Consider the following 13,843-nt stretch of genomic DNA (forward strand, 5'->3'; position numbering starts at 1 on the left):
GGCGAGAACCCTAGGCTCCTGCTCCGCGTGCAGCGCTCCTCCTGGCCCAGACGCCACACCTCTGGAGGTCCTGGGAGGCTCCCCAACGGGTTCGTCCGGTGGGGTCAAGCTCCAACCCAGACCCGGCGGGTCACAGGAAGACCCCAGCGCCGCTTGCCTGGGCCGGCGGCTCTCCCTCGGGCCCTGACCAGCGCCCTCCCCGCCGCTTCCCTTCCCGGAGGGCTGAGGGCCCGGCCAGCCCCTCCCACGCCCGGTCCGTCCCCCAGGGCGCCGAGACCAGGAAGCGCTCGCCCACACTCAGCAGCCAGTTCAAGCGGTCCCTGGAGCTGCTGATGCGCACGCTGGGCGCCTGCCAGCCTTTCTTTGTGCGCTGCATCAAGCCCAACGAGTTCAAGAAACCCATGGTGAGCTGCCGGGCCCGCCGGGCCAGCGGGGACCAGCGTGGGGCGGGATGGAGGGCCGGGCGGGGGCTGGGCGGTGGGAGACTTGGTCGTCTCTGGGAACTGCAAGGTCCCGATTTACTGGAGGCAGCAGGTGCCCTGGAACGAGCCTGGACTCTGCAGCGGGCCCCACGCAGGTTCAAATCCTGACTCTTAACACCTTCAAGGTGGGTGACTGGAGACAAGTCACTTAATTCTCTCATGCCTCAGTTTCCTCACTGGGCAGATGAAACTGGGCAGATCCTACCCACCTCCTGGGGGTGTTCCGGGCAATAATGCAGCAGACTGCCTGGCCTCTAGGAGGTGTTCAGTAAGTGGCAGCCATGGTTCTTGCTGTGGTCCCCACTTTGAAAGCCCCTTCTCCTTCAGTAGGACAACCACCACCTCCTCCTTCAAGCCTTCCTGGATTCCTCTGGCTGGTTGGGAACATTCTGTTTTGGCTCTTCTGAATAACATTTATTGGGTTCTTTCTGTGTGCCCGGCACAGGCCAGATTGTCCCTCTGCAACCCCATTCAACCTTCTCGATGGTCTAAGAGGGAGGGACTGTTATGGCCCCACATCTGAGATGCGGGACTAGAGGCTCAAGGACGTTAAGGGGCTTGAGGCTGCAGAGCCAGGAGCCTGGGCCGCTCCTCACTGGGGGCCCTCTCCTTCCATGGCTCTGGGAGGTGTTGTTTACCACAAGGCTCTTCCCAGAGGCCCAGGGGGAAGCTGGGGCCTGAGGGGTCCGGGGAGGGAAGGAAGGCGGGAGGCCAGATCTGGGCCAGGGAAAGTGCCTGGAGGGAGAGGAAGCAGGTGGCGGAAGCCTCCTGGAAGCCTCCTGCTGGCCCTGCCCCTGCCCCCTGCCCCCAGCCCCCTGCCTGGAAACATTGCCTAGAGTGGGCTGGCCAGTCTCCCTGGGGCTCAGGACGTGGTCTGCAGGGACATGAGGGTCAAAGAGGGCTCCAGGGAGCCCCTCTAAGGCAGAGGGTCTGGGGACTGAGGCCAGGGACCAGCCAAGGCAGCTGGGTACTGTCTTTCCTGCTCTCAGATGCTGCCGGGACCTCCTCTGGGCCCAAACCTCAGCATCTGCAGCAGGATCTCCTCACTGGTCTCCTGCCACCCCCCTCCAGCCTCTCCTCCCCTGCAGTGAGAGACTTGGGTCTCAAATGCAAATCTGACCTGGTCACTCCCTGCTGCCCCACTAGTCTGGCCTCTGAGGTCCTCCCCAACCCTTCTGGGAGCCCGGGGCCAGGCCTGCCCTGTTGCCATCACAAAAAGAACTTTATGCCCATTAGAAAAAAAAAATGTCTCCTCCTTAAGGCACCTTACTGTCAGCAGCCAGAAAGTTGTCTCAGTAACTAGAAATCTATGATGGCTGTAATATGAAGGGGGTCCCTGGGGTTGTGCAGGGCACCCACCACTGCACAACCATAGTCTTGGCATGGATTAGCCTTCTCGGTCCCCGTGAGTCCCCCGCGGCGTCCTTCGCTTTCAGGCTTCTGCACCTCTGCACATGCTTGCCCCCCCCCCCCCCCCCACCCCCGGCCCCAGTGCCCTCTCTCCTCTCAGGGTTAGATCAAAGACCGCCTCCTCCATGAAGCCCCCTTGAGATATGCCAAGAGGAATTAAGCCATCTCTCCTCTGTGCCCCCAAACCATGCAGCTCACCCCACGTGAGAGTCTCATTTTGTGCTGCTTGTGGGTTTGAACTGCAGATTTGGGTCCATTCCTGCCTTTGCTCCTCATGTGCTGTGTGGCTTTGGCCTCTCTGGGCCTTTGTCTGGGGCTGGGAGAATGCGGAGCAGAGCTGGCCTCCCAGCAGGAGCCTCCAGCGCTGATGCCCTTGGCCCTGTGCCCGGCAGCTGTTCGACCGGCACCTGTGTGTGCGCCAGCTGCGGTACTCTGGGATGATGGAGACCATCCGAATCCGCCGGGCTGGCTACCCCATCCGCTACAGCTTCGTGGAGTTCGTGGAGCGGTACCGAGTGTTGCTGCCTGGGGTGAAGCCGGCCTATAAGCAGGTGCAGGGCTGGGAGCACAGACACTGGGAGGGAGGGTCCCAGCTCTGGGCTGGACGGGGCCCCAGTTTTCTCATTGGAGCATCACCTCATCCATCTCAGCTACAGCTGGGAAAATTGGGGGTCAGGCACTGGAGTGCATCTGAGGGCTTCGATTGCCACTCTCAGCTGACATCAAATTCACACATGTGGTGTAATGAACAAGATCAGGGCTGCCGAGTGGGCCCTGGATGTTAGATGTGGGAGAGGGTTTTGAAATCATCCAACTAAGCTAAGGAGAAAACTGAGGATCAGAGAGGGCAGGACCCGGCCAGGGTCACACAGACAGTCGGGGGCAGCGCTGGAGCCAGAGCCCTGCCTCCCAGCCTCAGTAGGGACACTCAGGTGGTCTTCTACTGGCTGGGCTGCCCATTCCCTTGTGCACCCCCAGGACGACCTTCGGGGGACATGCCAGCGCATGGCCGAGGCTGTGCTGGGCACCCACGATGACTGGCAGATTGGCAGAACCAAGATCTTCCTGAAGGTGAGCATAGCCTCTGACCTTGGCAGACTTGGGGGGCTGTGAACTCACCGTCGTGGTGGGGACGGGTCCTCCTGGCCTCTGTGGAAGAGGTGCAGCCGCAGAGGGGGCAGTGCTGGCCCCGTGCAGTCCTCCTGCCCTGCAGCTGTGGCCGGGAGGAGCCGGTGTGGGGCAAGTCTCTGGTGGCGGAGGGGAAATTGGTACTGAGACCATCTATGACCTGGGGGTCGGGTCAGAGCACTGGATGTGGGTGAGGAAATGGAAGGCCCGAGGTGGGCTCACCACGGAGTCCTGGATTCAGTCCTGACCCTGTGGGGTCTGCCCTGGGGCTTTGGGCAGGTCGCTGGCCCTTTCAGAGCCTTGTTTTCCCATCTGTAAGATGAGATATACCTGTGTGTTGGGGCGGGGGAGGCTCATGAGTGTATCTTTAGGTCCCTTTCTGTGACTTCCTGCCAGATGGGGTTCATCCTAGGCTATGGTCGGCCATGGGCCACCCCCTCGCTCTGTAGGAGACCCGTTCCCACCCCCCTGAGCATGCACGTGGAGCTCCTCTGGCTCCCATCCCAGCCTGGTCAGGACACAGGGAGCTGGGTGGTTGGGGAGCAGCCAGGGCTGGGAGCAGGAAGCTGGTCCATGGGGAGTCCTGGCCTTGGAGCAGAGCTTGCTGGGAGCTGGTGGTGGCGAGGCAGCTGCAGCGGGGTCAGCGTGAGCTCCCAGTGTGCCAGCTTCCCTCTTTCCATTTCCGCTGTACTAGATTTCTGGCTGTCCTGGGTGACAGGGCAGGGCTCCTTCCTCCGGTGTGGGTGGGGCTCGGGCAATCCAGGGATGGGAGGCGCCCAGCCTGAGCTGGAGGGAGTCCTGGGGTCTAGTTTCATCCCTCCCCGGCTGAGGGGCCAGAGGCCCATCCCTTCGTCATCCTGAGCCTTCGTTTCCTCGCCAGAAAGGTGTGTCGATTGTACTGCCTGTGCATCTCACAGCTGCCACCTGGAAGGCGCGTTCTGTGCGCCAGGCCCGAGTGGGGCTTTTTGTCCATGATCTCATTTAGTCCTCCTGGCAGCCCTGTGAGGTAGCATTATTCTGCCCATTTCAGAGGCTCAGAGAGGAGAGGCGAGTTGCCCAAGGTCAGGTGCTGACCTTGAACAGAGAGCAGGGCTTCCAGCCTGGGTTGGTCTGACCCCAGCCTGTGTGTGTGAGGGAGGGTGTGCAGCACAACGGTGTCCAGTGCCGGAGAGCTCTGAGGATCATCATCGTCCCCATCCTGACCTCTCTGGACTTTTCAGAAATGGGCAGTAGTTTTGAGAGTCCAACGCCCGCTTCTCATTCATTCATTCATTCGTTCAGCCTTGGCTGAGCAGCTCCCCTGTGCCGGGCCCTGTCCACGAGTGATGTGGTCTGTGACTCTCTGTGACTGTCTGAGACCCCCATGAGACTCAGCCTCCCCAGGGCAGGGCCCAGGTCTGCATGGCTCACTGCAGCCCCACCCCAGCACCTGGCACAGTGCTGGCACGTGCAGACATTCGATTCATATGTATTGAATGAATGATGGAGCTTCGTCTAACCGAAGTGAGGGTTGGGGGCTCGGCAGGGGTGAGGAGGAGAGAGGGCTGGAGAAGGTAGCAGGGCTCGATCGTGGAGGGCCTAAGTGCCAGGGGAGGAGACCAGGCTGGATCCTGGGAACCGTGGGGTATCCTGTGAGATCCCCCCATGAGGGAGATCCAGGGGGGAATACCAGGGGCCAGGACACTGGCTGGAGGCTGCTGCCAAGATCTTGGAGAGAAAGGACGGTGGCCTGGCTCAGGTCAGGGGCCAATGTGACAGAGACATCTAGAACAGTGGGAGCTTGGGCACAGATGGCCCAAGGGATTGGGCTGAAACCAGAGTGTGTGCCTGTGGGGCCCTCTGATCCCATCTGGTTGAATCAGGCTTCTCCTGCTCCGTTTGTCCCACCCGGACCTCTGGGAAACAGCCACAGTTACCCTTCTCTGTATTAGTGGCTGCAGGAGGCTGCCCCATGGGGCCAGAGCAGGGCTGGGAGCTTGTGGGGCCCAACTGAGCCCCAGGCCTGGGCTCCCAGTGAAGGACAGGGCCCACCTGGGGCGGCCTCCGCCCTGGGACTGGAGACATTGGTGGGGGTACCGCTCAGGAGCTCTGCCCTGCAGGACCACCACGACATGCTGCTGGAGGTGGAGCGGGACAAGGCCATCACCGACAGAGTTATCCTCCTCCAGAAGGTCATCCGGGGGTTCAAAGACAGGTACCTGCCAGCCCCAGCTCCTCCCCACCTCAGCCCACACATTGATGTGTGTGCGTGTGCTTGGCTCACCTCTCTTCCCCCCACATGAACACTAGGAATAAACATGCGCACCATGTGCACACACATAGCATGCACACACGATCGTGCAGACACTGATGAACACACAGACACATGATTACACAGACCTGTTCCCGTCAACACACAACACAGTACGCTCACCTTCATACAAGCACGCACACGTAGATATGTGAGGTGCACACACATGGCCACTCTGCTGGTCTTGGATGCCTGATGAAATTTCTTACAGAGGAAATTTGAGATTTTATAAATTACAAAGTGTGTCTCATATTCCACGTAAGGGACAAGCTGTGACAATTCACAAATGGCAGGGCTGACTCTGGAGTGTGATTCAGGCTCCACAAAAATCCCACAACCTGCCCCTTTTGCAGTTCATCTAGTCACTCCCTCCCTTTCACCATCTATCCGTCTGTCCATCCATCTGTCTATCTGTCCATCCATCCACCTGTCCATTTAACCATCTGTCTGTCCGCCCATCTCTCCATGCTCTCCACAGTTGCTCTCAGTGCATCCAGGCGTGGCTTGTGGGCTCCCTCACACGCTGACACATCCACCCTTCACTCCTCCTTTATTTGTTTCTACACTCAGCAGACACCTGCTGTTTGGTTTGTGGTCTCTTTGTCCTCCATCAGGTCCAAGGTGACCATTGTCCTGTAGAAGCCAACTGGCATGTGCAGGGGGATGGCACTGCTCTCAGAGTCCGTCAGATGACATGAGCTCAGTCCCAACCTCAGCGAGTCTCAGTTTCCTCATGTATAAATGAAGACGTTAGTCAGTAATACGTGATGTTTACAGCGTTCAAAGCTTTTGATCTTTTTTTTTTTTTTGAGAAAGATTAGCCCTGAGCTAACATCTGCTGCCAATCCTCCTCTTTTTGCTGAGGAAGACTGAGCTAACTTCCTCTACTTTCTATGTGGAATGCCTGCTACAGCATCTTCCTCTACTTTCTATGTGGAATGCCTGCTACAGCATGGCTTGATAAGCGGTGCTATGTCCACACCCGGGAGCCGAACCAGCGAACCCTGGGCAGCCGGAGTGGAACATGTGAACTTAACTGCTATGCCACTGGGCTGCCCCCAAAAGTTTTAACCTTTTATAGATTTTATTTACTTGTTATTCACACCCTTATTCATTCAGTAAACACCTTCTGAACGCCTACCTTACTGGGTTTCTGTGACTAGCCTGTGAGGCAGGCAAGGCAGCTATCAGTCTACCCATTTCACAGGTGAGGAAGCTGAGGCATAGAGAGGTTATACGCCTTTGCCCAAGGTTGCGTAGCTGGAGAAAGAGAGCTGGCACTGGCCCTGCTCTCGCGATTCCAGACCCCCGTACCCTGGCTGCCTCGGCCCTGGTACTCTGCTCCGAGATCCTCCTGCGTCCCTGCTGTTTCAGGTCCAACTTCCTGAAGCTGAAGAACGCCGCCACACTGATCCAGAGGCACTGGCGCGGCCACAACTGCAGGAGGAACTACGAGCTGGTGAGCCTCCCCAGGGGCCGCTGCCTCCCCCAGGAAGCTTTTGAACTCAGCCTCATTGCCATGGCAGCAGGCACTACCTGTGCCTGGCCTGGCTGGCCTCCTGCCCTGCCGCGGCCCAAAGTCCTTGTCTGCTCCTTGTGGCTCATCCCTTCTGGTCAGCAATGTTTGCGGCTTTCCTCCTGGAGTGTTTCGGTGGGTCATGAGCACCTGGGTCATTACAGACCTGGGAGGAGGCCGGGAGTGGGGGCTCACATGGACCTCTGCAGAGCACTGGGGCTGCAGCCTGGACTTGGGGCTGGGGATGGGAGGGAGACTAGCTTCTGATCTGAGGTTGGAGGTCCCTGGGGGGGGGGTCCCCATTTCCGGAGAAGCCAAGGCCACTCCCTAGGGAACGTTCCTCTGAGAGGAGACATTGCTTAACTCTGGGGCGCCCTCCTCTGAGAGAAGAGAGAGCTGTTGCCCTCGGGGCCTGCCAGTGAGAGAGGGAGCCCAGCGCAGGGACGCCCCCATTGGCGGGGCCGGGCTGGAGCGGGCTCTGAGCGGGCGGCTGTCCTTCCAGATGCGGCTGGGCTTCCTGCGGCTGCAGGCCCTGCACCGCGCCCGGAAGCTGCACCAGCAGTACCGCCTGGCCCGCCGGCACATCATCGAGTTCCAGGCCCGCTGCCGCGCCTACCTGGTGCGCAGGGCCTTCCGTCACCGCCTCTGGGCCGTGCTCACCGTGCAGGCCTACGCCCGGGGCCTGATCGCCCGCAGGCTGTACCGGCGCCTCAGGGCCGAGGTGAGGGGTCCCGACTCCTCCGCACCTGCGGCTCCCAGCCCCACCAGAGTGTGTCCTCCGTGGGGTGCTGCTCCACCTCAGACAGATCACCCAGCTTGTTGGCTGAGGCCTATGAGGGGACAGAGGGCTACGCCTCCTCTGAGGAAGGCACAAAAGTGGGGCCAGACCCCCTCATTGCCATCCTCCCAGCCAAGGGCAGGGCTGGGGCCCTGGTCACTCTCCTGAGTCTTTGGGAGGCCCAGGCCAACCAGGTTTGGCTTTGGGATCAACAGTGCCGCCAACTCCCTGCGTGACTGGGAGAACTTCTCAGCTGCCTCAGTTTACCTCTCTGCCAAATTATTTGGCAAAGTCGCTCTCAGTCCCAGAACTCAGTGAGGGTGGGGTGGGGCAGAGCCGGCGGGAAGCACCGTGACAGCTACACGTGGTTCGGTGCCCACCTGGCTGCCCCTTCCCTCAGTACCTGCGGCGCCTGGAGGCCGAGAAAATGCGGCTGGCGGAGGAGGAGAAGCTCCGGAAGGAGATGAGCGCCAAGAAGGCCAAGGAGGAGGCCGAACGCAAGCATCAGGTGAGCCGAGGCCGGCAGCACCTGCGACACCCTTTCACTGGTTCAGCAGCTTTCCCCCAGCACCGCGGATTCTCTGTCCCCGCGACCTTCCTTCCTTCCTGCATGGGTGCCTGGTCCTGTGCCAGGCAGAGGACAGGGGTAGTGGCTCCAGAGTGAGAGGGTCTACGCCCTCAGGAGCGTGGAGGTGACGCCCAGGTAAATAGCCTGAGCCGGGGCGACAGCACCCTGTGGGGGAGCCACCAGCCGCCTGGCTCCTGAGCCCATGAAGTGGCAGAGCACTCACAGTGTAAAGTACACACTAGGTTTTGAAGACTTAGTAAGGAAAAAACGGAATATAGGGGCTGGCCCAGTGGCGCAGGTGGTTAAGTTCACTCGTTCCGCTTCAGCGGCCTGGGGTTTGCAGGTTTGGATCTGGGTTGCAGACATGGCACCGCTTGGCAAGCCACACTGTGGCAGGTATCCCACGTATAAAGTAGAGAAAGATGGGCACGGATGTTATCTCAGGGCCAGTCTTCCTCAGCAAAAAAAGAGGAGGATTGGCAGCAGATGTTAGCTCAGGGCTAATCTTCCTCAAAAAATAGAAAATAAAAGGAATATAAAATATCTCAGTGCTATTGTTAAAATATTAATTACATGTTGAGATAACATTTTGGAACTATTAGGTTAGATAAAATATATTTTTGAAATTGATTTCACCTGTTTCTTTTTACTCTTTTAAGCGTAGCTGCTACATACGTGGCTCCCATTCTATTTCTGTTGGGCGGCCCTGGTCTAGATTCTTGAAACGATGACTGTGAGAGTTCTGGGTGGGTGTGGTCCTTTCCAGCTGGGGAGGCATAAGCAGGCTTCCCCGAGGAGGTAGTTCCCCGCTGAGCCCCAAGGACAGGCAGCACTATTCTCTAGGCTTGTCTCAAGGCTTCTCTGTGGCCTGGGGCTGGGCTTCTGGCTGCAGTGGACTGTGAGGGCTGAGCTGGGCGTGGCCCAATATGGAGAAGCTGAGACTCAGTCCTTCCCGGGCAGAGGGCCCCAGGTGAAGGTTGGGACTGAGGCCTAGCTGCCGCAGGGCTCTCTGGGGCTCCCTGAGCAGGGCTTGCTCCCCGATGCTATGGCCCTAGGTGCTGACACCCATCTCCTCTGCATCACCCCCCCCTCCCAGGAGCGCCTGGCCCAACTGGCTCGTGAGGACGCGGAGCGGGAGCTGAAGGAGAAGGAGGAGGCTCGGCGGAAGAAGGAGCTCCTGGAGCAGATGGAGAGGGCCCGCCATGAGCCCATCAATCACTCAGACATGGTGGACAAGATGTTTGGCTTCCTGGGGACTTCGGGCGGCCTGCCAGGCCAGGAGGGCCAGGCACCTAGCGGCTTTGAGGTACCAGGTTGGGGACAGGCCCCAGAGTGATGGCCTTCCCTCCACTTGCACCCTTTTAAAGTCCACCTGGTCCCCTCTGAGCAGAAGGCAGCAATGATGACCTGGGTCAGGGGCCACAAGTCCCAGGCCCTGTCCAGCCAGCAGCCTGCCACGTGACCTTGAGCCAGTCAGTGTTCCCCTCCACGCTATTCACAAACTTTTTTCGTTCATGTATTGAGGACCTACTATGGGTCAAGCTCTGTCTGGGTAGCGAACAGGATGACACAGCCTCACCCTTGTGGAGGAAGGGCTGGCCCCACAGGGACAGGCTGGGGGACCACAGCCCAGCCCTGAGTCTGCCCCCCCGGCAGGGAACCCCTCCTGTCTCCTCAGGACCTGGAACGCGGGCGGAGGGAGATGGTGGAGGAGGACCTGGATGCGGCCCTGCCCCTGCCCGACGAGGATGAGGAGGACCTCTCGGAGTATAAATTTGCCAAGTTCGCTGCCACCTATTTCCAGGGCACGACCACGCACACCTACACTCGGCGGCCACTCAAGCAGCCGCTGCTGTACCACGACGACGAGGGCGACCAGCTGGTGAGGGCTGCGCTGTGCTGGCAGTGTGGCTGCTGAGGTGGCGGGTCCCTGCTGTGCACGGATGGGGCCTCACGGGCCAGATCCTGAGGAACCCCCATAACGCGCTCAGCTCAGGGGCCCGCCCGCGGGTTCTCCAGCCCTCTCCCCAAACCCCCGGGTTATTTTGATGGCTTTAGCAACATGCTGTGCCCGGGCTCTCTGACTCGGCGGCTCTGTCTGCAGGCGGCCCTGGCGGTCTGGATCACCATCCTCCGGTTCATGGGGGACCTCCCTGAGCCCAAGTACCACACGGCCATGAGTGACGGCAGCGAGAAGATCCCTGTCATGACCAAGATTTACGAGACCCTGGGCAAGAAGACATACAAGAGGGAGCTGCAGGCCCTGCAGTGTGAGGGCGAGGTGAGGCCCGGGTGCCCTCTGGTAGACGTCCCTCCCAGGCCAGTGGGGAGGGCTGCCCAGCATCCCCAGCCTTGGGGTCCTCAGCAGAAGGAGCGGCCTACCTAAAATTGGCCTCTGCCTCACTTCCCCGACCCCTGCTCTCCTCTGTCTACTTGTGGGAACAAATGTGTGAGCATTTTGTAAACTGTAACGTGCTGACCGCGATTGAGTGAGGCCACATGCAGAGCAGACGGGCTTTGCGGTCAGAGCCAGCGCCACTGTGGACTTGTTGGGAGGTGTTGTGCAGGTCACCATGCTTTTCTGAGTCTGTTTTCCCACCTGTCACTTGGCTGGTGGGATAGATGTTGGGGGGGGGTGGGGAGGGGGTGGCAACGTGGGGAACACCTCATCACCCTTAGTGTGAAGGTGAGACAGTCCTCCGGGCACAGCCCTGTTGTCAGCTGCTCTTGTCATTATTTTGGGCCCAGTCACTTGACCCTGACCCCTATTGGTCCTGCAGGCCCAGCTCCCCGAGGGGCAGAAGAAGAGCAGTGTGAGGCACAAGCTGGTGCACTTGACCCTGAAGAAGAAGTCCAAACTGACGGAGGAGGTCAGAGCAGACCCCGGGCTGCCTTAGGTGGCTCAGGCTGGGGCAAGGCTGGGCTCGGGACCCACGGGGACTGGAGTGGGAGCGGACACTTCCTGTCCCCAGGGGTCCTGGCTGGACAGTGTGGGGAGTGATCAGGCAGACAGGGCAGTGAGCTCGGGCTGGGGCCGGGTCAGGGAGGGCTTCCCAGAGGAGGGGACCTGAGAGCTGGGGAGGGCTGGCGTGGCAGCTGGTGAGAGGGAGGACGTTTCCTGCCTGCTGGGCCCCGTTACAGCAGAGTCAGCCTCTTCCTCCGGGCTTCCACAGCCTGCTTTGCCTCCGCCCCTGTCCTGTTCTGTGTCTGAAGCTCAAGTCCAGTCTTGCAGCCACGTAGCCCCAGAATTGAAGGCCAGCCCCGCCCCTTAGTATGCAAAGGCCCAGGGAAGAAAACCCCTACTCATGGGTCCCTGGCAAGATGGCGTGAAATGATGGCTGTGTGTGCCCAGCAGGCGTGAGGACCTCCCACACCCCTCCCGTCTGCAGGGGCTCTGCTACCCCTCGCCCTTTCACTCACTGCGTGTCTCTGGGCAGAGCGAGGGGTGGCATTGTGGGCTGTGTGGGACCAGAGAGGAGAAACGCGTCTGTGAGAACCCAGGCCTGGGGTTGTTCACGCAGGGGCCAGGGGCACTGGTGACGGTGATGGTGACCGGGTGGTTGGAACCTGGGATGTACTTTGGGTGTCAGAGTTGTGTTTGGATCCCACCCCAGAGAAACAGTGATCCCACCAAGAGTCAGGGGAGCAGGTCTCAGTCCTGGCTGAAAGGGCTTCCCTGGGTTGGGGGCATGGGTGGGTGTCAAACAGCTGCAGAGGAGCCTTATCCCCGGAAGTGGGTGGCACCAGGCCAGTGCTCCCTGGTCGTGTGGCCCATTCATTGGGTCAATGTCTGTTCTGCACAGGCCGGGGGTATGACACTGGTGGGGGTATGACAGAGCTCAGGGTATGACAGTGGCAGGAAGCTGGCTCTTCTGGCCCCTCTGGGATTCTGCTCCCGGGGGAGGGCAGACTCGGCACGGGGCAGGGCCCCTCACTTCACCCTCCCTGGTCAAGCCTTGTCCCCTCCCTCTGGCCAGGTGACCAAGAGGCTGCACGACGGGGAGTCCACGGTGCAGGGCAACAGCATGCTGGAGGACCGGCCCACCTCCAACCTGGAGAAGCTGCACTTCATCATCGGCAACGGCATCCTTCGGCCAGCACTCCGGTCAGCGCCTGAGGGGCTGGGGCGCAGGGAGGGGCGGCTGGCGGGGAGGCAGCCCACTCTTCCTGGAGTGTGGGCCTGAAAAGCTTTTGGTGGCTGCGTTGTGCCTGTCACCTTAGCAACAGATTAAGCTGAACAGGCCGGGTTTAGCTGTGCTGCCAGCTAGTCGTGTGACCCTGGTAGTTATTTCATCTCTCTAAGCTTCAGTTTTTCATCTGCAAAGGGAATACGTAACAGTACCCACTCACGGCTTGTGGGCGGATAAAACTATGGGGTGTCTGACACAGGACCTACAGAGCAGGTGCTCAGTAAATTGTGGCTGCTGTTACCATTATCTGACCTGCATTTTCTGCTTCAACCCCATCCTGCCAGCTCACCCTCAGTGTCCCACACACAGGCCCATGGGCAGGGTTACCGTGCTCAGCATGACTGGAATCCTGTAAGTGCCTCCTTCACCCAGGCCCGGCAGAGGCCTCTATTCAGGCCCCTGGGGTGTTGGGGAGGAGAGGAGAGGATCCAGGAGTCACCGGAAGCGATCGAGGACTCAGCTCAGCTGGGTCAGTGGAGGGACAATGGATAGGACTTTTCTGAGAACTCCTTCTGCACAGGATGGTCAGTGAGGAGAGCTGATGCCCTGAACCCGTGCATGCTGGGACGACAGCAGGATGGAGCCGGGCGGGGGAGGGTTGAGCCCCATTTTACCAAGGGAAAAACTGAGGTCCGGAGAGGAGAAGAGACTTGCCCAGGGGTCAGTAGCCTCCCAGACCTCCTGCGTTCCAGCCAGGCTTCCATTGCTCCTTGAGGCCAGTTACTACCTCGCCAGAGACGGGCATAGCACCCGGGTCACCGGCCTCTAGGAAGAAAAGGTAGCCGCCCAAGCTGTGTTTAAGGGGCAAGATTTTCCGCCTAATTATCTCACATCAGACCTGGAGTTGTCACATCTTAGAGAACACAGAGCTGGGATGCTGGACCAGGAGTCAGAATGCTGGGGCGTCAACTCCCGGAGGGACCACGGTGGATCCCTCCCTTCTCTCCGCCTCGGTCACTCCATCTCTCTGTCCATAAAGTGAATGGGGTCAGGGGCTCCCAGTGGCAGGTGATAAAGTTTCACTGGTCTGTGACATGATGGGAAAAATAAGAATGTTTCTGAAGCTAAATTTGACTTTTTTGAAGGACTGATCTTTGTTCTGAGATTTCACCCTTCCTATTTTTGGATATAAAATTACCTTTGTTTCTGAAATGATTGAGATAGATCGTGAGCAGACTGTGTGTATAAGTGGCGTGTTTTGAATGTCCTTATTTATTGTGCTAAAAAGTTAGCACCCTCAGAATTTATTTTGGAGTTGCCCTGGTCTGTGAACTCTCAAAACTGAGGAGATGCTGAATGGGACTGCCCTGCCTTCCTGCCCAGGCCTGCCCTTCAGGGAGGGAGGAGCGGCCGCGGGCGCCCCCTGGCGGTCACGGCTTCACTGTGGGTCCTGCTTTGCCCCTGACCAGGCGGCAGCTACACTGTAGCTGGGCGGGCATTATTGAGGGTTTACTGTGCCGGGCACCCTGCCGGGGGCTTTC

General features: G+C 59.4%; 1 protein-coding gene across 4 annotated transcripts in view; it reads left to right on the plus strand.

Moving 5' to 3' along the window:
• MYO7A (myosin VIIA) overlaps nt 1–13,843 on the plus strand; it is an 82,352-nt gene that overhangs the window by 43,011 nt on the left and 25,498 nt on the right. For all 4 annotated transcript variants that reach the window (XR_006885082.1, XM_046638154.1, XM_046638155.1 and 1 more), the window contains 12 exons: nt 267–404; nt 2,285–2,443; nt 2,871–2,963; nt 5,120–5,214; nt 6,685–6,769; nt 7,329–7,547; nt 8,005–8,112; nt 9,269–9,478; nt 9,851–10,054; nt 10,277–10,453; nt 10,953–11,042; nt 12,150–12,277. Coding sequence is in view for 3 of the 4 variants with exons in the window: in XM_046638154.1 (XP_046494110.1) it covers nt 267–404; nt 2,285–2,443; nt 2,871–2,963; nt 5,120–5,214; nt 6,685–6,769; nt 7,329–7,547; nt 8,005–8,112; nt 9,269–9,478; nt 9,851–10,054; nt 10,277–10,453; nt 10,953–11,042; nt 12,150–12,277 (1,706 nt within the window). In the remaining variant the exon portion in view is untranslated. The remainder of the gene's footprint in view (nt 1–266; nt 405–2,284; nt 2,444–2,870; nt 2,964–5,119; nt 5,215–6,684; nt 6,770–7,328; nt 7,548–8,004; nt 8,113–9,268; nt 9,479–9,850; nt 10,055–10,276; nt 10,454–10,952; nt 11,043–12,149; nt 12,278–13,843) is intronic.

This window comes from Equus quagga, chromosome 14, assembly GCF_021613505.1.
Source record: "Equus quagga isolate Etosha38 chromosome 14, UCLA_HA_Equagga_1.0, whole genome shotgun sequence".
Classification (NCBI taxonomy): Eukaryota; Metazoa; Chordata; class Mammalia; order Perissodactyla; family Equidae; genus Equus; species Equus quagga.